The 25,910-nt window shown below is 41.9% G+C and overlaps 1 protein-coding gene across 31 annotated transcripts in view; it reads right to left on the bottom strand.

Moving 5' to 3' along the window:
- LOC138743288 (protein Jade-1-like) overlaps positions 1-25,910 on the bottom strand; it is a 199,850-nt gene that overhangs the window by 19,368 nt on the left and 154,572 nt on the right. For 17 of the 31 annotated variants that reach the window (XM_069898370.1, XM_069898388.1, XM_069898383.1 and 14 more), the window contains 2 exons: positions 23,707-24,668; positions 12,303-20,657 (listed from right to left, as the gene is read on the bottom strand). The exons of 1 other annotated variant lie outside the window; for it this stretch is intronic. In XM_069898370.1, coding sequence (XP_069754471.1) covers positions 23,740-24,668 — 929 coding nt within the window. In that variant the 3' untranslated portion in view covers positions 12,303-20,657; positions 23,707-23,739. 13 more of the 31 variants (XM_069898377.1, XM_069898381.1, XM_069898378.1 and 10 more) reach the window with 8 other exon arrangements.

The raw sequence follows: 25,910 nt of genomic DNA on the forward strand, positions 1-25,910 counted from the left end.
TCTGAATAAACAATGAACCACAGACTGTCTTATTTTGACTTATTTTTCTTGCACTATTTTTATTTATTTTATAATGTGGTTTATAGAAATGTTTACACTGCAATGCCACCGCCAAAAATAAAAGAATTTGGTGACAATAAATTCTGATTCTGATTCCAAAGGGATCCCATGTCTAGCTCAGTCTTCAGATTTGGATCAACCCATCATGGACAGATCATTCTAGAATGTCAGGAGAAACTGCAGAAACACTGGACAGCAAAGTAGTACATGAAATCTGCAGTTTCCCCTGCATATTAATGGAAAGCAGAGGGCAGTCGGCCGACGGTTTGGAATATATCAACACCATAAGACCAAAGACGATCGGCAATGGGGATCAGCTCTTGGGACCAGTTCAAACCTGACCTAGGATTGCTGCCTGTGCAAATTTTACCTGTGACCTTGAGTGGCCTCTCCAATTTCCTTCACTCACACAAAAAAATATTGAACTAATCCGTTTCCTCCTGAAACTTAATTCAAAATTCTGTATAATTTCTTTCATTGTCTCGCCCAACTGCCTGAAATCCCCCTGTCCTGACCACTAATCTAGTGTCTACCCAGATTCAGAAGATGCTCATGTATATTGCTTCTATGTACAGATAACTGGAATTGAGAATCAAAAGGGAGTCGCTGGACACATGAAGCTGAATGGGGTGGCGCAGAGAAGAGGGGAAATTGGGACCAATGAGATTGCTCTGTCAGAAACTGGCATAGATCCAGTCGGCTGAATAACCTCCTGTGTTGTAAGCAAGTCAGATATAGGAGGCAGAAGCTGTACAGTCCTTCTCACATCTCAAGGAGCTCTATGATTTTGACGACGGGTAAAGTTAGTACACAAACATGTATTGATATATTTTTGGTCAGTTCCTTACTGATCTGTTGGAAGTTTGCTCTGTGTGGGTTTGGAATTCACTCACAGGAAAATTGCAGACACAGGGAACACTCTTGGTTTTATAGAGAAAATAATCAGAAGCCAATCAAAATATAGACTGATGCTGTCTGAACACAGTGTGTTGATCTGGCATCCTTCACTCACAGTTATTGGGAAACCTCTGGCAGTTGAACAGTGATAGCAAAGTGAACAATGGAAATCTTGCTCTTTAACCACTCAATAATGCATTTTAACACCATTGATCCCAAATAGTACCCGCAATAATGAATGACTTGTGGTGGCACACATCCTTATGATGAACTGGCCCCACTTGTATCGCCACGTGGCGGGGCAGCCATGGGGAAATGGCATCGTCAAAAGTTTCTCTTTGACTCTATCATCCCTTCCAGCGCACGCCCTGGGCAGCAATTATGATGTCACAATGCACAAGGTGACTGAGCTCATGCTGCCCTTAAAGGGGCACACTGAATTTGAATAAATACAGTCGTTAACGTCCCTCGGTGTGGTAGCAGTGATTTCCTTCAGCTCCTGCAATCGCCACAGTGGTGACCCCGACATCCCAGACGTCTACCTAGACCCAGCAAACAATGGACGCAGCCGAGGTGAACACTGTAGCCCTCAAACTTCCCCCCTTCTGGACCCATCACCCACAGCCGTGGTTGGGTCAGGCGGAGGCACAATTCCACCTCCACAACATCTCAGCTGACGCCACAAAATTTTACCACGTCGTGGGTGCGCTGGACCAGGACACGGCAGCGAGAGTGGACGATATCATTCACCGGCCACCAGCAGTGGGCAAGTGTTCTGGCCTCAAAAATCTACTCCTGAGAAAGTTTGGCCTCATTCCCCAGCAGCGTGCTTCCAGGCTCTTACACCTGGATGGGTTGGGGGATTGCAGCCCCTCAGCCCTCATGGATGAAATGCTGGCCCTGGTGGAGGATCATGAACCATGTTTCCTCTTCCGCCAGATATTCCTCGAACAGATGCCAAAAGATATCCAGCTCCAACTGTCCGGAGGACTTTTCCAACCCCCGCAAGGCCGCAACCCAGGCAGATGCCCTCTGGCGCGCAAAACAGGAGAACGAGGCAGACCTCAGCCAAGTCTCCAAGCCGGGGCTCTGCCATCCGCAGGATACCCCCAAGCACAAGCCGGAGGAAACCCAGTCAACATGGTGCTTTTATCACCAGCGCTGGGGAGTGAAAGCCCGCAACTGCCATCAGCCCTGTGACTTCCAGCCAGCCTTGCGACTTCCAGGGGAACAGCCAAGCCATCCGCTGTTGATGGCTGCCAAGATTGGCCACATGAACAACCTCCTTTACATCACTGACAAGTCCATGGGCCACCTGTTCCTGGTGGACACAGGGGCCGAGCTGAGTGCCCTCCCCCTACAGTGCTGGAAACTCAAACCCGGACCCCTGGTCCAACCCTGGGGGCTGTTAATGATTCCACAATCAGGACCTATGGCACCCGTAGGGCACAGATACAGATCTGGGATGAGAAGTTCACTTGGAGGTTTGTCCTGGCCTCGGTGGGCACCGTGCTGTTAGGGGCTGACTTTCTAAGGGCTCATGGTCTTGTTGGTGGATGTGAGGGGCAGGAGGCTGCTCAATGCCCGCACCTTTCACTCAGTGCGCCTGGGCACGGCGGACAATGACAAAATCACCATGGTAGCCACCTCCACAGACGAATTCGCCGAGATACTCGGTGAGTTCCCTGCCATCCTGGAGCCATGCTTCGATGTTGTCTCCCCCTGCCATGGAGTTTTCCATCACATCTCCACAAAATGCCCCCTGCTGCACACCAGAGCTAGACGGCTGCCACCAGAGAGGCTAAAACAGGCAAAGGAGGAATTCTCCAGGCTCCAGGAGTTGGGCATCGTTTGGCAGTCGGACAGCGCTTGGGCGGCGCCCCTGCACGTGGTTCCAAAGTCATCAGGGGGTTGGAGGCCCTGCGGAGACTACAGACGTCTAAATGATGCCACGACTCCAGACAGGTACGCGGCCAACCTCCACGGCGCGTGGATCTTTTCAAAAGTCAATCTGGTGCATGGATATCACCAGATCCTGCTCCACCCCGATGACGTTGGAAAGACCGCCATTATCACCCCTTTTGGCTTGTTTGAATTCCTCCGGATGCCAAAGATGGACTTTGTCTTTATCTACTTAGATGACATCCTGCTAGCCAGCTGCAGCCGTGAAGAGCACAAGGTCCATTTCCGTACCCTGTTCACCTGGCTGGTAGAATTCGGCCTCACGGTCAACAAGGCCAAATGCCAGTTTGGGAAACAGACATTGCAGTTCCTGGGGCACACCATCTGGGGCAGCTCCGGCACTAGAGAAAGTGGCAGTCTTCCAGTGTTTTCGCAAACCCTCCTCCCTCAAGGGCCTGCAGAAATTTGTGGGAATGGTAAATTTTTACCATAGATTCATCCCCAACACCGCCCGCATCATGCGCCCTCTTTTCGCGTTGATCATGACGAAAGACAAGACCCTGGCCTGGTCTGAGGAGATGGATGAGGCCTTTGCTGTAACAAAACAGGCCCTCATAGAGGCGACTTTGTTGGTGCACCTGCGCCTGGAAGCGCACTCGGCACTCCCGGTTGACGCTTCCACCACGGCGGTCGGGGGAGTACTGGAACAGTGGCGCCCGCTGGCCTTTTTCAGTAAGCAGTTGCGGCTGCCGGAGCTTAAATACAGTGCATTCGACTGGGAGCTCCTGGCGCTGTACCTGGCCATCTCCCACTTCTGATACTTCCTGGAGGGCAGAACTTTCACCATTTTTACCGATCACAAGCCCCTCACACAAGCACTGGCTATGGCCAAGGACCCGATGGCGGCCAGGCAACAGCGCCACCTGTCCTACGTGTCTAAATTCACTACAGACATCCAGCACCGGGTGTGCAAGGACAATGTAGTTGCGGATGCGCTCTCCCGCCCGGCCATCAGCACGCTAGCTCCCGGCTTCAACTACGTGGAACTAGTGCAGGCCCAGCAGCACGACGCCAAAACTCAAGCTCTCCGGACTGCCATCTCAGGTCTCCAGCTCGAAGATATCCAGCTTCCTGACTCCGCCCAGCCACTGCTCTGTGACACCCCCACCGGCTCACATGCCTGGTAGTCCCACAGGAGTGGAGGGCTAGGGTCGCCAGCTCTATCCATGATCTCGCCCACCCCTCAGTAAAGACTACCGTGCATATGGTGGTGCAGCGATTTGTCTGGCATGGCCTCAAGAAGGAGGTGACAGCACTAACCTGCAACTGCATCAGGTGCCAGATGTCTAAAGTCCACAGGCACACGCATGCCCCTGTTCAACATTTCAACTCGGCAACACGGACGTTCCAGCATATCCACATGGATGTCGTGAGCCCCTTGCCGATGTCCAGGGAGTCGCGGTACCTGTTTACCATAATGGACAGAGGAACCAGGTGGTCGGAAGCCATCCCGGTCCGTGAGGTATCAGCGGAGACGTGTGCCAGAGCCCTGGTCAGCCAGTGGATCGCTTGTTTCTGCGTGCCGGTGCACATCACGAGTGACAGAGGTGCCCAATTTACATCCGCATTATGGTCACAGCTGGCAAGGCTTTTAGGGGTAACACTGCACACCATGGCCTACCACCCACAATCTAACAGGTAAGTAGAGAGATTCCACCAACACCTAAAGTCCGCTCTGATGGCAAGACTTTCCGGCCTTGACTGGGTGGACGAGTTGCCCTGGGTTCTCCTTGGAATTAGGACAGCGCCAAAGGAGGACCTGCAAACCTCATTTGCAGAAATGGTTTACGGCGTGCCACTCTCGCTGCCAGGCGAATTCTTCAGCCCAGAGACCGAGACGACACACAATGAAGGTGAGCGGCTCATGGACACACAATGAAGGTGGCGTCATCAGAGGTTTCTCTCTGACTCCAGCATCCCATCCAGCACGCACCCTGGGCAGAAATTATGATGTCACATTGCACCAGGTGACTGAGCTCATGTTGCGCCTAAAGGGGCGCGCTGAATTTGAATAAAATCAGTCGTTAACAACCATCGGTGTGGTAGCAGTGATTTCCTTCAGCTCCTGCAATCGCCAAGACTCACTAGGATTATAAAAGGAGGCACTTATAAATCAGTGTTATTATGGTGGGGATGGTGTTAGTTTGATGCACGGCAGTAGGAGTCCCATTGCAGCTTATGGTTCTGTCGACTTTTGATGCCAAGGGGACCTCGAGGAAAGAGGAGGAGAATGGAGTGGGTGGGGGTGGGGGGGGAGGGTGGTGGCATTGAACTTGCCCCAATACTGCCAGTTGTAATTTTTATACCCTGACCACCCTGGCTTTGCAAAAACGCAGCTTCTAAAAATTGATTTTGATCGGTGGTACTATTTAAATTGCAGTGATAAAGCCTGTGAAGCAGGAAAACCTGTGAGATTGGTACAAGAATTTAGCACTGTGAGTCCAAAGCCACTTTAGGACCGTGATTACTGTAAAGGTCCATCCTGTTACCTGTTAATTCCAAACTGAATTAAACCTGAGCTTTTCACATCAATATTGCAAGCACAACCCACCTCTCCAATTTCCTTCACTCAACACAAAAAAACATTGAACTAATCCGCTTCCTCCTGAAACTTAATTCAAAATTCCGTATCATTTCTTTCACTGTCTCGCCCAACTGCCTGAAATCCCCCTGTCCTGACCACATCCAATTCATTCCTGTTAGGTGTGAGTCAGCCACCATTACCAGAGTTAAAATGTCCAAAGTAGTATCACAGAACTGTCATAAGGCCAATATTATACTGCAAACTATATGGGCATACACAAAGAAGTGGATTTATGGAGTGAGTTAAGTGTTAAGAGAGATGCAGAGATTTTAGAATTTGAGACCTTGGGAGACTAATATGGGTACTCCTCTACTTATGATGGGGCTCTGTTCTGACAAACCCATCGTAAGTCGAGAAAGAATAGGCACTGTATAGTACCTGGTTTTAGGTAGTGCTACTGTCTATTGATAACAAGTGTTAAGTTGTATGGGTACTCACCGTTAATGTACACAGCTGAAAGCACGCTGGATCTGAAGAATGCTTGAAGCATTAAACTAAAATTAATTGCTGGATGATAAGAATGCGAAAGCGACAAGGTCATCAATTTCTCTCTTTTGATGATACTTGAAAACACCTTGTAGAATGGACTGCATTGCCCACACTTTTGCTGAAGGCACTGGGGCGTCGAGGCTTGTTGATGGTTCAGCAGGCATAGTCTTCTTCAGGAAGATATCAATTTTTGATTGAAGCTTGTTTCTTCTTTTATTGTAGATTTCTCTGAAGCAAGAAAGAGCATCCTGTATCTGCCTGTCAGCTCTTGCAAATCTCTTGAAGTTGACTTCCATTTCTTCTAATATCCTTATGGCGCTATTGACAGTAGCGAGTGCCTCAGCCAGTCTCTTTGTTGTGAACTTTATTGGTGCCTTGGTTATAACTTCTGCTTTCTCTGCCTCAGTTTCTTCTTTTCTTGCTTCTTCCAGTTCAACCAGCTCCTCATTAGAAAGTTCTTCAGCCTCATGAATGTCCTCTTCACCCATTTCCAGTTCTAGCTGTTTCTCGAGGATTAATATCTTGCCCTTTATTTTATCAACGGTACAATCTTTGTTAAAGCCTTTGAAAGTGCTCACAAATGTCTTCAAAACTTTCATGCTGTTCATGCCCTGCTTTGAGACTTCTTTTCATGCTGTAGATATTCCAGATAGCGTTTAGAATGTTCAAACCTTTCCAAAACTCTCAAGAGCGTTCGGCCACATTCAGTCAATTCAACAGCCTGGGCAAACGTTTGAAGTAAATAGTATGTTTGAACGCAGCTATTGTGCTGTGGTCCATTGGTTGAATGAGTACAGTTGTGTTCAGCGGCAAAAACACAACCTTTACATCAGGATGTGCTGTGGGTGCCTTGGAACATTGTCTAAAATCAGAAGACTCTTGAATAGTAATGTTGTCTTGATGATAATATTCTTTTGCCTGGGGAATAAAACAGTTCAAAAACCAGTCCTCAAATAATGCTAATGTCATCCAGGCTTTCGTGTTATGGCGATAACAAACAGGAAGCTTTTGCTTGCTCACATTCTTGAATGCTCTAGGGTGGTAGATTAGGAAAGGATTCAATTTGAATCCTGCAATATTTCCACCAAAAGCAGCATTACAAGATCTTTGAGTGGTTTGAATCCTGGCATTGTCTTAATGAACACTCCGGCATACGCTTCCAGAACGAGCTCATTTCATCAACATTAAATATTTGTTCTGGCAAATATTTTTATCAACAATTATCCCATGCAGCTCTTCCTTAACTGCTTTGGCAGCTTCAGTATCGACACTTGCTGCCTCACTGCTAACCTTCACATTATTTAAAATTTGACACCTTTTGAAGCGTTGGAACCATCCATGAAATGCTGTATATGTTTGTGTGTATGTAGAATCATCAACATGCTCTTTAAGCCTATTGAAAAGACTTCTTGGCTTAGTCTGCATCGTCAGGAGGACAAGCAGTATCCGCTTTTGTATTTGATCTTCCATCCACACTCCAGGCTATCTTTCCTTATCATCAATTGGCCCAGCCCTTTTCCTTGTGAATTCACCCATGTTGACGATTTCATTGTATCTCTGATTCGATTCTTATCCTTTAAGATGGTCAAGATCATTGATTGCGAAAGTTCTAATTCACGTGCTGTAGCCATGACTGGCTTTCTGCCTTCGTGCCAAGCAAGTATCTTGAGTTTCATCTCCACAGTAATTGCTTTTCTCTTTTTCTTCTCACCAGAAGCAGGAGATACACACAGGCATTTAATAGACATGATGGGATGTGAAAACACTAAATAAATAAAAAAATGCTTTCAACACAGTATCAGTTGTTTACACCTATTTGTGTGGTCGCTACGGAGACTGATCATATGGTTGAGTGGATGCTGTGGCTTGCTTCCAACGGCCAGCATCATGAAAGACTATCGTACCACACATCACATGCGTGGGAACAGATTGAAAATGAAAATTTGAAGTACATTTCTACCCATCCTATCTTTGAAAAATTGTAAGCTGAACAACGGTGAGTAGAGGAATATCTGTAGTAGAATGAGAAAAATCAGGGAATGTGCTGGAGCCAGAGTGGGAGTAAATGGTGGAGATCATAGAAATCTGAACTGGCATTGAAATAGACTAACGTGAAGATAACTTGTGGACCAGCGAGGGCTTTAGCAGGAGGTGGATGACATTGAGGTGGAGACCCAATGCTGTCTATGCCATGCATTTTGGGAAGTTAAATCAGAGTAGGATGTACACGATGAATGGCTAGGCCCAGGAGTCTGTTGCTAAAGAAAGAGACTTATGGATAGAAGTATTGGTACATCTTTGCCTGAAAGTTCAACACAGGTAGACAAGGGCTTTTACCTTCATCAGTTAGGCCCCTGAGTAAAATAGCAATAAACATTTAAAAAAAAAACTGAAAGGGAGCCAAGGATGATGAGAGGAAACTTCACTACATTCTATATTGTAAGAAGGTGAAAGCAGGACACTGTTGAGATGAACGAGAGAACGAGAGTAAAAGCAGATACAGGACTTAGGATCCAAGACTAAAGGGTGCTTTGGGCGGGAAGGAGAGACGAGGTGATGAGGTAGAACTGCAGTAAATGGAGAGAGATGTAAGAGGAATGCAGAGTATAATTATTTCAATAGTAAGGGACTGCTGTACTAAGAATATCCAAGCACTGCTGAGACCCTAATTCCGGAATGCCTCGACAACCTTTAACAAGGGGCAAGCAAGGGCAGAGCTATCAGAACTCTATTTTGATGCTTAAGAAATATTTTAATCTTTTATTTTTAAAGCAATCTTAATATCTGAGCTCCCTAAAACTATGAGAGCATACTAAAACATTAAGATATAATTTAAAACATGGGTAGAAAATACATCAAAAACAAATATCCTATTGCTCCCTAATCTCCAAAGGAACCCCCATTCAAAGGACTTCCATCCAACATGAGAGTGGGGCAAGGTTATTACTGAAGGTCCATTTCACAGTAAAACAGGCCTCTGCCATTTGACTCTAACTTGAGTTATGTGGACACACTGTAATTCTACGTCATACACGTAGAATACAGCTGATCCTATTGGAACCACATGTTCTCAATCAGGTCTTCACAGTTGGTTTATGTAATTATTTAGTCTTTGTACAGTTAGGATTTACAACGATTGGCTAACTAAATATGTATTAACATGCAGGGAAGGCGAATTACTGCTGCACCCCTTGCTTTTCAGAGAAACTTTTTCCTGTGTTGCGTGCGTGATAAATGTGTGCAGTTCACTTGTCCTGCAAATACACACAAACATTATAGCAGGTTAATTGAGGTTTACAATCGTTTTGGAAACTGTCACACATGCACATTCTAGCAGGCATCACTTGAGAATTTTTGAGTTTTTTTTTACCTCCACAATACCTCAGTGACACCAAGGACATATAGAACTATTGATCTGTCAGCCATGCAGAGGTTGTTCAATGATTTATTAATGGATTCTGGTGGTTTTTGATTTTAAATGAAAAGTTTTAGGGACTACAATAAATGCTAAATATCCTTGCAAAAAATTCCAAGGGGATCATGTAGGAAAGTGCACATAGTTTTGATGACTTAAGAGTTTATGCAGCATTTCAAATATTCAATTATTTGAAACAATTTATTCAATCACGAGTTAGTAATCTATTGAATTTTGGAAAACATTTGCATCACCAAATGATAGATATAAAAATGAATGTGAGTGTAAGTAGTGAATGGCTGTTCCAGGAACCAAGTCAATGTCCTGCAATTTATAGTAATTAAGTGAAATTGTCGACGTTTTCTGTCACAATTGTAAAATGGACAAGTGCTAGCATCTAACACTCTCCTTTTGCTCAATCTCTCTCTCTCCATCTCGGGAGACAAACTCTTGCAGATATCCTGTATAAACCCAATTCCCACAGCTATTTGACAGCACCTTCTTCCACTGTGTCCCCTGTAAGAATTTGATTTTATTCTCTCAATTCCTCTGCCTCCATCGCATCTGCACCTGAGATGAGGACCCATGCCAGATCATCAGTTATGTCCTTGTTCTTCAAACAACATGGTTTCCCCTCTACCACCATCAACTTGGCGCTCACCTGCATATCCTTCATTACCTGGACATCTGCCCTGGCCCCCTCCACCCCCATGCGCAACAAGGACAGGATTCCTCTTGTCCTCATCTACCACACCACCAGCCTCCACATCCTACACATCCTCTTTTGCCATTTCTGCCACCTACTACATGATACCACCACTCAACATGTGTTCCCCTCTTCGCCTTCTACAGGGACTGCTCCCTCCATGACTCCTTTATCCAATCCGCCCTCCTCACCAATCATCCCCTTGGCATTTACTCCTGTGACTGCAGGAGATGCTCAACTTGCATCTACACCTCCTCCCTCAGCACCATTCAGGACCTCAAACAGTCCTTCCAAGTGAAGCAACATTTCACTTGTGAATCTGCAGGGGTCATCTATTGCATATGGTGCTCCTATTGTGGTCTCCTTTACATCGGAGAGACTGGATGCAGACTGGGAGATCACTTTACTGAGCATCTCGGCTCTGTCCGCTACAATATCATGGATCTCCCTGTGGACACCCATTTCAATTCTCCATCTGATTCCCTTGCTGATATGTCTGACCATAGTTTCACGCACTGCCAGAATGAGACCACCGTAAATTGGAGGAACAACACCTCATCTTCTGACAGGGAGCTCTCCAACTGGATGGTATTGATTTTGATCTCTGACATTCATCAAACCCCCCACCCACAACTTCCCCTGTTGCCTTTCCCTCTCGGTCTCTCCATGCTGTCTCCTTTTGTACAAACATGATAAATTCTTATCTCTTCCCTTATCATATCCAATTAACACCTTTTGTTGTGCTGGATTCTGCCCCTTTTGTTTGAATTCTGAGATTTCATGCTTGTGGCTTATTCTCCTTATTCCTTTAAGAAGGACTCAGGCCCAAAACATTGGCAATATGCAGTATCTTTGCCTTCTATAGATGCTGGAGACCAGTTGAGCCCCTCCAGCATTTCAGAGCATTTTTAGTACAATCACGGCGTCTGCAGACTTTCATGCTTCACTAAGTTCTAGCATCCATACCTCTAGCCAAACACCAAAAATCAGATTCTCTGCTTGTCCACGAGTGTGAACCAGTGTATAGTGGGATACTGGAAAGGTGATAGGGTGTAGCTCATCACTTACCTCCCATAGCCTTTTACCATTTACACAGCACGTCAGGTGTCTTTTTGATTGTTTTTGCTTGGTGGTCAAGTCCAATTCCAAAATGACTGGAAAAAAAAACCTACACATTGCCCAGTACCCTGGCCACCATCATAAATGTTCACTCTCCCCAGATTATCGCACTGTAACCTTTTTTGTCAATGCTTCCTATTTTCACCATCTAGACCAGTGGTTCTCAACCTTTTTTCCTACTCACATACCATCTTAAATATCCACAGAGCATCTACACCATTCTCTGCTATAGGTGCTCTGTGGTTAGTAAGGGATTACTTAAGGTGGTATGCAAGTGGGGGAAAAAAACCATGGAGAATCACTGATCTAGACACCCAGGAGGCACATAGGAACAATACCACCTGCGATCTTACCTCCTTGCCTCATCTTGAAAACATATTGCTGTTTTTTTTCTTTACTGCTGTGGATGAGTCTTGGAACTCTTTACCCAACAGAATCTTTCAACACAATCAACAGTTCAGGGAGATGGTTTCTTATACCTTCAGATAGAGATGGGTAGTACATGATGCACACAATATTTGACCAAAGCAGTAATCAGGGCACTCTCCAACCTGGAGAACTCTCTCCCAATTCTGCGCTTTCCTTGGCTGCATACGAGCAAGCAAGATTTTTTCTTTCTCTGAAAAACCGGCTTACTTTCATTTGCCGTCTTCCTTTAGCTCTACTTCACATTGTGGTTGAGGCTCAGTCACAAAATGTATTGTGTTGTTGGAGAAGGTTCAAAGCTCTGCTTCTATTTTCTGTATTTCACGTGGAGGATGCAGGTGAAGACTCCATACATCATAGCATCACAAAGCTTGGATCACCATCCAACCATGACAAACATATTTATTAAATCATACATCATTTATGGGAGTCGTTTCCCCAAATCATAGCATTTGGACAATATATGGTGTGAGTCATGAAGGCTAGAATCATTGATATTTGCTGGAAGCTCATTGGAGCCAAGGTTAAATTCAATGTCATATCCTATGGCCCAAGAATTTATTGCTAAATTGGACTCCAGAACCGTTCAGTGGTTTGGGGAGAAATTAAAGAAATAGATGTAGAAAAAAGACAAAATACTACCATTTACTTGTAAAACACTGCTTTATTGATTGTATACTGCCAATGAACTGACAAATGCCAATTTATCAAACTCAGTAATCAGCTATTTCCGACTCTTTGTGAACAGGGTCCCCATCTTTAGTCTCCTTTTTCCTTTGTACAACATAATTCTGCATCTCTGTAGACAGTCTCACTCACAGGACTCTTAAGTGCAACTTTACTCCAACTGAGATCCAAAAAGGAACAATTAGAGAACGTAGCGATTCCAAGTTGACACCAACAGCAAGGCAATTACACAAAGTACACAACTTCTGGTACATCATATTGCTTTAAAGGTTGCTGACATGGAAACCGTACAAAAGATTAATAGGTCTGCAGTTTATACGATTTCTTTTGCACTAATGGAAAATACATTTCTTCTCTACAAAGGATTTATAAGGTACTCTAATACAAGAAAATAAATATTGCAAAAAAAAGCCAAAAATAATTTAAAATAGCATTTCTTCTTTATATATATCATCTCCATTATTCTCTTTATTATTAACAAATGGCACATCATTTTTCCTTGGAATAAAAGACACACAAGGCCTCCCAATTGCCATCAATGTGTGCCCTTCAGGAGCTTGCACGGAGTTTTAATATTTTGACATACAGCGCAGACAGCAACTTAACTCGGACAACAGACGAGATTCCTTTTTTCTTTTGCATTTTCTGTAATGAGTACATATGATGGAAGAAACTACTCAGCAGGCAGTATGGTCTAGAACTGGAATACAGTATCAGCAAACAGCATATGTGGATATATTGTAATTACTCAAGCACATTGAAACAAGCATTGGTAGAAGGCAGTGTTCAGTAAGATTTGGAGTTCCTATGGTATGTACTGTTGCTACAGTCTAACAAAACCCGAATATGATTTTTCTTAATGTCTACATCTCTGTTTACATTACCAAATCTATATGTCCTTTACATGAAATACATGAGCACAAGTAATCTACAGAGACTAAATCTGACTCCATTCAAGAAACAGATTCAGAATTTTCTTTCTGAAACACATGTAATATTAACAGTTTCTTCAGTATGTTTGTATTGAGTTAATCATTCAATAGGCTCCAAATCAACAATTTTGTGAACTAGTCTTTGCATTTTATAACTGGGAAATTATATCAATCACAAGAGAGACACTAGCTAATCTTTCTTGATTGCAATTTTCTTTGTATCCTTACCTTTTCATATTTATGAAATTCGTCTTGGAACTTCATAGTTGTAATTCTTGATTTAAAAGGTAGTGATACATACCAATCAGTAATTCTGAGTGAACATCATGTGACATGATGATACACCAGAGGTCATGTCTGCATTGAGAAATTTCACAAATATTCAGAAGTATAACGAATGAATCATTGAAAAGCAACAGATGGGGTGCAACTTCAAGGCTAAAATCTACCCAGAGTCTGGGACAGTTGTACAGTACATAGCTCAACCCTGTTAAGAAAATTCTGAGCCTGTGATAAACTCCTGGATCTCAGACATTACACAAATCAGCCAAAAGGAACCCCTGAATTAGATTCCAGTCTGTAAAATGCACCTGGATGTCTGTCATTGTACACATACTGAAACATATTATCTGAACCATTTCATTCAACTCCTAGAATTTTTTTTTCTCCACATAAACCAATAAAACTGTATTTAAACCGGATTGCCTAACATATTCCAGCATGTTCGTCATGCTGCAGGGACTCTTATTGCAGACTTGCCTTACTGCACACAGTACTTCCTCTTGATGCCTCTAACAAAGAGTGCATACGCCTCAGCTGTATGTGGTAGGAGTGAACACAGAACTGTCATACCATTACAGGGAAACACACAGGAAACTTAACAGCCACCTCAGGATGAGGCAACTAGGCTGCAGGAAATCAAGTCTGCAGGTGCTTGGGCTAAATACCATACAGAAACCAGAACATATCAAGCTGTGTTTCAGAATAGTTCAGCAGAACAGATACTTTTGAAGACTTATTTCTGATTTCAATAGTTATCATATCCAGGAAATAAAGGTCATTTTTACTCATTGTTGCAATTCTTAAAAAAATATGATTTTGTCAATTCAACTCCTGACAAGACAGATTAAACGCCGTAAACATCGCTCCCAACTACAAACTCAATGTTAAAAAGAGACAGGTATTACACAAGCTTTCAATTTCTTATTTCAATGTTGAAGAGTCATGAAGAGAGCAAATTTTGTGGCATGTTAGGCCTTGCTTTCCTTGGTGCATCTCCAGTTGACATTGCCTTGGCTAATTTCACAGGCAACAAAGGGCCCTTAATCCAAATTTAGTTCAAATATAGTTTAAGTGTTCACAGAAATCTGTCTAAAAACATTTGTCTCCCCCTATTTTATTCTAATTATTTTTACCTCCCACATAACGTTGCCATGAGCTGGGATATTTCCTAGTGTTAGTGAAAGAGCCATCCGAGGCGGGGGGTCAACCTGCTCCCGCACTTTCCCCTCACTATGGTTTGTATTGTTTCATCTGGACAAAGACTTTCTTGCTTTGGTCTTTTTTGGATCTTAGATTTTGGCTTTTTTCCCCATAATGTACGCTTTTTTAAAAAAAGTACATTTTTATTTGAATCTTTGCAGTTAATGGTCTTTAGATATATGACAACTTTGATTTGTTTTTCATTGTGAACATATAATCCAGGAATCACATCTACAACTGTAATGATCCACATTATACAAGAGAACATTTCCAGGGCCATGAAATGTATGTTAATGCATTTGTAGTTTTGGAATCTATAATAGTTTCATTTTGAAATTGATTTGATCCATAGTATTTGGAACTTAGCATATTGAAAAGGATTTTTAATGTTTACACCAGTTACAATATTTTTTTTCCCCAAAACAATCTATTGTTTATTTTTTCCTCCTCTGTAATACTATACATTGTATTTCTGCATTTTTGGAACTTGGGGGTACAATTTCTAACTGAGAAACTTGGCACAAATCAAGAGAACATTGTTATACATGGACTAAATAAATTATTCCTATTTGATTTTTTTTTAAAAACTGTTTCTGGCTTCAATTTTACTTCCTGAACAAGTTTGGATATGTAACTATTGCACATGTCCTTCCAGCAGTTTCATTCTCTTGCCTCTTCAACCTTCCAAGATGATATAGAGCCTTTGTCTTAGAATAAAAAGATCAACCTTAATATGGAGATCCTTTAAACCATTACTTAAGTATCTGCTTGTTTAGAATTTTAATCTGGCTTTATCAATATTTTTTTAAAAATGTAGATGTAAAATGTTAATTAGCTGATAAAACAGAACTTAATGGGACTTGTATGTAATGTTCAATGAGAAATACAAAAATGTGAGAATAAACACAATTTAATTCATCCACATTTAGACTAATGCAAAAACACTATGCTGGAGAACCTCAGCAAGTCAAACAGTGTACTTTATATAGCAAATTTCTGAATTTTTCCAGCATTGTGTTTTTACTTCAATCATGGTGTCTGCTGATCTTTGTGTCTTTAGTCCATTAAACTAATGTATTCTTGTTGTGGGTGAAAAGATCCAGGGTAAAGCCTATTGTGATCATCTGAATTCGGTCCACGATTAAACTTGGCTAACTTGTGTTTCATGCGAATTTGGACTGAATCTGATTTTATTAAAAACAGGCACCATGCTTTCTCTCCTTTTTGTTTTTTTGTAGTTTTAATCTACACTTCCATGGTCAGTTTCAGAAAGCAGGGTCTAGAAGGGCCAATCAATGGATGGGATAAAGAGATTCAGAACAGGTGGTGAACAACATTGACTGATAGTCAAAATTATCAGCGATCATAACATGAACTTCTCTCCAACATCAATATATCTTTCAAAGGTTAACTGAAAGGAGGTAATTTCCTACTGAACTGCAAATTGTATGTAATCCAGGGAGGGTAGATTAATTTAAAAAAAAAGTACATGCAGTTGTAAGCTCACAATAAAAGAGGTTTTGATGTATCTAATGTCTAAGATTTCAAACTGGTGATTAGAAAAATGGAGTGCCTCGTGACACCTGGTAAAGTCAAAAAGAAGGTGCGATTATAAAAATGAACTGCAATTATTCAAAGTTTGTAATTAGAGTTCAAAGTAAACACAAATGGGAAAACAAATCTCACTCAAGTCTGACACAGTTAAAGAAAAAAGAGAATTGACAATGGACTCGTGTAACAGATGCCTGCTGATTGATGCCTTCCATACTCCAAAGGTAGTTCATTACAGATGAACTGTCAGGAGGTTTACAATTCACAAATTAATCTAAATGTTGTACTAGAGCATGTATCCCTCAAAGTAGAGACACTATTTCTTTCTGGCTGCTTAATAAAGATTTACTTTCTAGCCATTTAGGATGCTAGAACATAACATAATGGAGTGAAACACAAAAGTCTGCAGACACTGTGATTGTGGACAAAACACAAAAAGGCTGGAGGAACTCAGAGTGTGTCACAGTGTCCATAGGAGGTTTTAAAAAAAAACAGTATAAAACCAACATTTCAGGCCTGAACCCTTCTTCAAGGTATGAGTGAAAAGCAGACAGGTACCTGAATTAAAAGGCCGTCGAGAAGAAAGGGCAGGGGGAGACCAACAGACAAAAGGTGTTAATTGAATATGGATAGGAGTGGAAAGGTGAAAATTGATTGGGGGAGAGTGGGTTTGGCTCTGTGAGCAAAGGTGGGGGAAAGGAAACAGAAGGGGAAGGGGAAAGAGAGAGAGAGAGCTAGAGGACACACAGGGAAAGAAGGGGAGAAGCTAAAAGAAATCAGAGAAGTTGATGTTAATGCCATCTGTTGAAGGATACCCAGAGGGAATATCAGCTGTCGTTCCTCAAATTTTCAGGTGGTCTCAGTCTGCCAGTGCATGAGACCATGGACGGACAAGTTTACAAGGGAATGTGATGGGAACTAAAATGGGTGGCCACTGGGAGATCCATGCTATAGTGGCAGACGGAGCCAAGGTGCTCAATGAACCAGTCTCTCCAATGGAGAGGAGACCACAATGGGAGCACTGGATTCAGTAGATGACCCCTGAATATTCACCAGTAAAGCATGGCTTCACTTGGAAGAACTGTTTGTGGCCCCAAATGGTGGTGAGGGAGGAGGTGTGGGTGCAATTGCAGCACCTCCTGTGGTCACAGAGGCAGGTGCCAAGGGGGAAATTGGTGGGAAGGGAGGAGTGAACGAGGGCGTGATGGAGGGGGAAGTCCCTGTGGAAGGAGAAGAGGGTAAGGTATGTCTAAATAATGTACAGCTTTTGATTTTGCTTGTTCAGTTTATTGATGCTGGATCATCATTATGTCATTCCTTCCAGGATGCTTTAGATGCTAACATCATAAGGTGGCATATCAGAATCAAGATTTCAGACCTTCCCAGTTCATTTTCCATCAGGTGGGTTCCCACCCAGGGTCTTGCATTAAGATATCAATGGCTCATGAAGTAATTTGTGGAAACTTTTACAATCACATTCCAATGCGACTCAATTGCGATATCTACATTTCTGTTGTGCAGCAGACTCTTCAGTCAATGCTCTCTCTCTTTATACCATTGTAATGGTGTGGATTGTATGTACTCATTGGCCGGTAAAGGCTCGGGCTGGCCTGCCCCACTGATGACACTCTCCCCTGGACTTCTCCCCTGTGACCCAGGCCATAAAGGTCGAGCCACCTCTCCCTTCCCTGCACTTCCCTAGTTTGGATCCGGGCCACCTCAAGTCTTACGTACAATAAAGCCTATCATTCCCCTCAGTCTTTGTCGTTGTGATTATTGGGGCAACTGGTAGTGCCCAACAACCATAATCTGAAGTAAACATGCCAGGGAGACACGCAAAAGCAGTAAGACTTTTTAAAATAGTGCTAGCCTTTCTCAAAGGCAATGACAGATTTTTTCATGTGTACTTATGTACTTTTCTCCCAGCCCTTCACTGAAGACACTGATATGTGCTGGCAAACCCTCACCAAGTGGTGAAGCTGCATGTGACACCATAACATGAACTTAACATCTGACCCTTTCAACAGGTCATGAAAGACTCATGTTGTAGGACATCACTATCAACACAGTTAAATAGTCAGGCACTGGCATTCATTTAAATGTAGTCATGCAAAATTCCCAGACCAATTGCTGGAGTGCACAACATACTTAAATTTAAAAAGTAATTTAAAAAAATTACAACACAGTAGAAGCCGATCCTGGCCATAAGACCATGTTGCCCAATTACACCTATAACTCTGTATGTTTTGGAGGGTGGGAGGAAACCAGAGCACCCAGGAAAATCCATGCAGGTCATGGGAAAATCATACAAACTCTTTACGGACAGCACCGAGTTGAACCCAGGTCACTGGTGCTAATAATCGCACCTCACTAACCTCTATGCTAACTTTGTCGCCCCATCTGTCACCTACCATGACTTTCATTTATTTGTTCTTTGCACACACCAATCTAATGTTCAGGATGTTACAGAGCATCAACATAGAGCAGAAAAAGATGAAGCCGAATGAATACCATCCAATTAGTGAGTTCTACAGCACGGTTAAAAAACCCAACTGTCCATGCTGAACAGGCTAATCTCATTTGCCCCATATCCTTCTAAACCATTCCTATCCATGGTCCTGTCTGAATGCCTTCGGAAAGTTACAATTGTTCCTGCCTCTACCACTTCTTCTGGTAGTTTGTTCCACAAACCCACCACCCTCTGAGTGAACCAGGTGGCCCTCAGGTCCCTCTCACCTTAAATCTATGCCTTCCAATTAGAATCCCCTACACTGACGAAAAGGTAAAGGTTATTTACCTTATCATACCTGGACATTAAAGTATTAGTATATTGGTAGAGAGACAAATTTATGGGGACATTGATGACCTCATCAGCAATGTGCTGCAGACAATTAATAATCACCTCAAATGAATGGGAAACAGAGAGAAGCTAAGGTAGGAGAATGAGGCTTTCTTTCACCTGCTGTAGTTCTTCCCACAGCATTGAGGTCCTGTGGTACAGAAAGGGACAGAAATCTTCAGGTTTCCAGAAAATAAACCTCAACTGCATAACCACACAATCACGAAACATGCAATTATTTTTCAAGATTTCAATGTCTGAAGGAAGCTTCAAACAAAAATGTACAGTCACCCAAATAATTTTAAAAAAGAACCCATCACAAGGTGCAAAATTCACCTGCTCAGCAAACTGACCACAGTAATAAGCAATGCTGTAATATTTGGGACAGGGTGAAGAGGTCGACACCTATCAACAGTTGAAAAAGCAGCTCCAGTGTAATTAAATCTATGAAACCTACCAATTCTGAGTTGTATTTTAGATGGCAAGTTGTACACTAATGTGTTTAAAATCAGTTGCAGGTGTGAGACCATTTTAGACTGATTACATAATTTGAAGCAGAAGGACTGACTTATTTGAAGGTTCAGAGCAACTCTATATTATGAAATCCAGATCAGTTGTAAGTTGCAGTCAATCTGACAGAGAAGTATTTATTACAGCTAGTGAATAAAATGTACTTATGCTGTCCTGATGAATATATTAGAAAGTAGTTAACAAGGTCCAGTACATTAAAATGTACGGAGGGCAAATTTTATATTAGGCTTTTGAAATAAGTATTTTGATGCATAAATATTAAAAAAAATCATTAAGTTGAAATTTCTATTTTGTGGCTACCTCAACATGTTTTCTGGTGCTAAAAAACACAGGAAACTGCACCTTAAGATTTGGGCTTAGTTACAGTGGTCTGTAATTATCCAGGAGAGCTGCAGCTTTGGATTGACGCAACCTGTACGAGTTTCAAAAAGTCCCAGATATCATCAGGAAATTGTACGGGCTTTTGACCGTTAATTGGAATGTCTTGACAAAAAAAAAGTCTGAATGAACAGGGCACATATTCCAAGAAAATAAAGGAATAGTTAGATCATATCATTATGAACACAACCTACAATTAGCATCTTTAAAACAACAATGTTGGGCCAGATTTTCTACCTAACTTGTTTTTAAGTGAACATTAAAAGTTTCTCAAAGCACTTTGTAACCATTCAGCTTGTGAGTAGCAAGTGAGTAGTCTTCTTTCTCGACTACCTTTGATTTCTTTTACAATACACTGTACTTGATTGTGGATGTAAAGTTCAAGTGTTAGCACTTTATAAAATCTATACTTAATATGGATACCTTAACCTCTTCATCTAAAGTGGAATAATGATTAGGGAAAGAACTCAAACAAATTGTGTTGAGTTGACTCTAGCACTAGCAGTGAAGTAAAGGGAGATGGGTGTTCTGAAAAGGTTGATGTTGAATTTAAGGCTGAATGATGCTGTAGAGATGGTAAGATGAGCTCATGATGAGATCTGATGAGAAATAAGAAAACAATAAATGAAATGCAATGGGAAATAAATACTGAGATGACAGGCAAGTGAAGCAGAACTTGTAAATCCCTCTGAGCTGCTTTAGTTTTATTCAAGTAATCTACTTCATGAGATGCAGAGAACTATATAAAGCATACAAACTGGTTTCCCACTGGTGAAGCAAAAGTAGGTCCTGGCAACCTTCTGGTCTTGGTTTGGAACTGGCATGTTGGACTGATCAGAGTTCCTGGGGTTTTGAATAGGGTACTGGTGAGATCCAAATGGAGGGGAGAGAAGTTTTCATAGTCGGGATTGATTAGGCTGTGATCATTGAACACAGAGGCAAATATTTTCACAGGGCAATTCAGATTGAGCAAGTAGTCAGGGAGAAGAATGACGTCAATGATAACTGTGGAGAGCTGTTGAAGGATGAAGTTGTCTCCCGACTCAATATCAAAAAAATCTTAGGATGATGATGTTGGACAAAGATGGATATCACCACAATAATCATGGAGGATGTCCCCTGACAGTTGATGTTACCAAGCAACGCTGTGCTGGTCCACACATACAGTGCCTTTCTAATGCTTGAAGCATTGAGATTGATCGCTTGGACTTGTATCTTTTCTTTGCATTTCGGAAAGCCCTAAGGCAACAGCAGAGCCTACATTTTTCTCCTGAATTCCTGACAAGCAGATCGTTCCTTCTTCCTCGACCCAAATAACTGTAAAAATATATATATTTTTTTTTAAATGGTTCATCATCGACTCCAAATGAACAGTATGTGCACATTGCACTGATTTGTTCAAGTGAAATCTTCAGCACATCACAGGGAATCCCATTTTGTTCATATTTATAAATGGATTTAGATGGTCACCGTTTAAGGTCCACAGGAGTGGCTATGATTATTTCAAGTCTATTATCACTCCATACTGATGTGCAGGGTTAATAAATTATTCCTGTTAATTCTGCCTTGTATAGTCTCTGTTGTTGTGTGCATATTATATAAATACAACCACAACCTTGAAATAGTGCATTGGGATGGATACAAGAGTGTCAATTCTGTTGCAATTTTCTCAAATTTATCTGTGCCATTTTAATGGCATTTAACATTTCTAAAATAGCTGGGCTTGTTTGTTAAAATAGTAGAGAATTTTCAACACATTAACCTCCATCTTCAATGGTACAAGTTCAAAACCTATGAATGTGCTCCTGGGTATAACACTCAAATTCACTGTACCATACTACACTGCGTAATATGGTGTAACATTCCCATCATAAAACCGTGTGTGACCGTGTTTAGCACACCTACAAAATATATTGTTTCTGCTCATGACACTGCGGTATACATTATTATAGATTCTGTTGACATTTCCTTTATATCATCTGTCTATTTCCTTACATTTCTAAAAAGTACAAAAAAATTCCCTTTTGCTTGGCAATTCTTGTATGGCCTCTGAAGTCAGCAATTCCATCAATGTGCCAGACTTCTAAAAAGTGCATTTTGTGCTTTATTTTAATAGAAACTCCACAAAAAAATCCCATATTTATTTTCCTACAAGTCATTCTTTGCACTTTATCTATCATCGAATGGAAATTTTCCATTCAAAAATCTTCATCACAGGCACACATCATTTCCCACCAGTCTGCCAAAGTATCATTAGGCAGACTCCCAGGCAGGATAGAGCCATGAATGCCCCTAATAGTAAATGCAATGATTGTTCAGCTATTTACTTTAATGTTTCTTTCGCACTAAACTCAATCAATGTGTTGGATAACACAGCTGGTGGTGAGTAATAAGGCAGTAATTAATGCCTCAAAGCATGAGATAAGTTTGAAGGATTTATGAATGACATTATCTCTCTCAAAGATTGATTCACTGCTTTAAACCTACTTTCATCCATTTGGTTTTATAATACATAGTGTGTATTCTACTTCAGCTTTTCAATTAAGGCTGTCTTTTTACAACTTTTCCTCCTGAAACAATAGGTAGAAGCAGAACATTGGAGGGGGTGGGGGTGGAAACAGATGATTATGATGTCTTGCCAGAAAGTAGAAGGAATCACATGACTAATACAGGTGTCTAACCTTTTATCTGGGATTGTCGGGACTGGACTTTGTTCAGAATCTTCCAGATTTCGGAATCATTTTAAAATGGAGGCCCCTTTAAGCAAATGTGATGTTTCAAAATCGTACAAAAGTCACACAAAACAGGGGGAGAGGGGTATTAAATGAATTGAGAAAAGGAAAGACCATAATATCACGAGCATATTTTAAAAATTTTAAGTAAGACTTCAAAATTAAACTACTTCTGACTGGTAGCTTCAACTGGGAGGGCAGGTGGCGATGACGCTCGACAGGGAGGGGCTCTTATAAAGTGATAATCGCATTAATTAGTGATGGTGTGTGCCAGGAAGGGCCACTTATTAGATGATGATACCACAAATTATCGACGCGGAATGCGAAGGGGGACAAGTGAGGGTTGTGTCATGTCATGTTTAGCGCCAAACTCCATCTTTGATGAGCAGATGTCATCTACCAGAAAAGAGGTGCTGGTTTTTGGAGGGTGCCTTTGTTCGGAATCCTGGATAAAAGGTTACGCACCTGTACTCTGGTAACATGACTCATCATCAAACTACACACTATGTATTATAATTAGTAATCACGATTGCTTCTTGGTTTATTACAAGCTGAGTCACATACTATTTCAAAACAATTTTTGTGGAACAGAGTGCTTAAAAGTTCATTACACAGAGATAGTCTTGTTAGGCTGGAATCTGGAGGGCCAAGAGAGGCAATGACAATGGGAGGGGGAGAACTCTGTCTGATCAGTCAGCTATCCACTCTCCACTTGATATTTCTCTCCATGGAAGTCAACTGGACTGAATATTGGGAGGAGAGAACATCAGGAAGGTGTTATAATGAAACCACTGACCATAACAAGTTCCCCCCCTGATATTTGAATCAGTGAGTTGGAACTTGCAGGATATGCATCTCACGGGTCAGATTATCAACAGTCGTGAGTACAACAGCAGGAAGTAGAATTTTGAGCCACCTGACTATTCTTTATCCAAATAGTTTGGATACTTTAGGAAGCCAGAATGCTCCTTCGGACAACTTCACCACCACATTTCCGGTGCACAGCCATGCTTTCTGAACTTAATCGCTGAAGCCTTTGTGACCTGTCAGCCACGGATTCGGTATCTGAGTCGCTCATTTCAGCATCAGAAAAATAACCATCAGTTTCATTGTCAAAGAGCAGATTCACCTTTGATGTCTCTTTGGGATTTTTTTCTCCTTCCGGGCTCATCTGCTGACAACTGTTTCCCAGATCGTGCTTCTGTACCTGTGGCTTTCTGCTGCTTATTCTTGGTTTTGGAATCTTGAAAGTTACCCAAGATTTTGGGTTTGTGGATGTTTTAGGCACTTTAACCGAAGAACTGGGTTTAGGTAAAGCAGATTCAAAATAATCCAACGTTTCACCAATTTCACTGGTATTTCTTATTGGCAATGTGCTGGCGAGAGCTGCCTTGGAACTGGAATAATGCGAGACCTGTTTTTTGCTGATCTTTCGCACTTCATTCGACTTTTTGTGACTTCCATTGGCCTTTGATCCTGGTCCTTTCGACTCATTTGTGCAAATGCCCTGTGCAGCAAGTTCACTGGTGTGGGCAGGCCAGGATGTGCCATCGAGCTGCTTCTTAGATTGGTTCTTGGTGTGAATGATGCCTACTTGGTCTTTCAAAGATTTAGACTTGCTGTCTTCCCCTCCTTTGTGGCTGGACTCTTTTTCCAATGTAGAGGATGGTCGTGACGGAGGATGGTTCATTGAGCCAATGCTCAATAGCGATTGCTCATCGTGCATCAGCTTATTGGACAGGTAGCTTGTTGCTTCCTCGTTTTCTTGGCTGCTATGAAAAGACCAATGGTTCAAGAGATTTTCTGTCTTAGCTTGAACAGTCTGGGCCAGCCAATTCTGCAAAAGATCCCCATCCAATGAAATGGAAGTTGATAAACCTGGGGAAAAATAAACAAGCAACACCTAAGTTTCATTCCCTGCTGAAGTCAACAAAACTGTGAGAAAAGTACAGAATGAAGAGGTCTGGACTTTTAATCTGGAGAGCAAGACTATAAATTTGGAAGCACAAGTCAATCCTTTCCTGTAGACATAGGATTAAGTTCAATTAATTACATAAACCTAAAATTAAAAAAAGGCTGCATTAGTTATCGTGAACCACCAGATTTTTTTGCAGATACCTTTTGGGATATTATCATTCTATCAGAAAGGAAATCTGTTGCTCTTACCTGATTCATACTGTTGACCAATTTCACTGTAATGTGATGGACTCTTAATGCCCCTCTGAAATAGTTCATCTCGTAAGCCACTAAGTTGCGTGTGAAACAACTGGAAAGGATTATAAATGAAGTATGGTGGACCATTCGGTTTTTTTTAACCAAAGGTCATTCATGAGAAAAGGACTCCTGACCAAAATGAATCCTCTTCTTAAATACATGGAACCTGTGCCTAAATCGGAGAATTGTCCCACAAGCCAGGAAAGTAACTGACAGTTGTAGTCATAGAACCGTACCTTTTGTCTAGTGTCTTAGAATTCTGTATCACCAACTTCGGTATGTCCAGTCTCACATGCATGATCTTTCCTCATTGCATTCCATCAGCCACAAACCCGTCAACTCATTTCAACAACTTGTATCCCTTCACAGCCCTTTGCACCCGCAATTACTTTTCCATCTAGTTTTAATTATTGTTGACAAACTCAGCAGCCACAGACTTTCCAGAATTCTCTTTTCATTTGACCCATCGCTTCTATAAGTCACGTAAATTAGAATATTCAGTTCCAAACCTCATGATGCCCTAAGATCAATGCAGTTCCGATGTCAGTTTAATCACTTCAAACTTACATTTCTTGAGAATAACATGTTGCATCAAGTTGGCTTGTCCAGATACCCAGTGCTTTCCACATGTTCCCTCCTGCTGTCCTTGTGCTCTGATCCCTTCCAATCCCACAACTACAATCAAGTATGTGAGAGATGAGGAAACTTGACATAAAAATATGAAAGATGGGGAAACTAGTGCAGACATGTGGAGTGATGGATTAAACCAGTATGAACAGGCTAAGCATGGAAATTAGAATGCAGGAAGCAGAGTCAGCTTCTGTAAGATAAGAATCTTCTAGTCTTTTCGACAGGATCAGTTTGAGCCCACCATATGAATAAGATAAGGAGAGGTAAGGAAATAGA

This window comes from Narcine bancroftii, chromosome 9 (genome assembly GCF_036971445.1).
Source record: "Narcine bancroftii isolate sNarBan1 chromosome 9, sNarBan1.hap1, whole genome shotgun sequence".
Taxonomy (NCBI): domain Eukaryota; kingdom Metazoa; phylum Chordata; class Chondrichthyes; order Torpediniformes; family Narcinidae; genus Narcine; species Narcine bancroftii.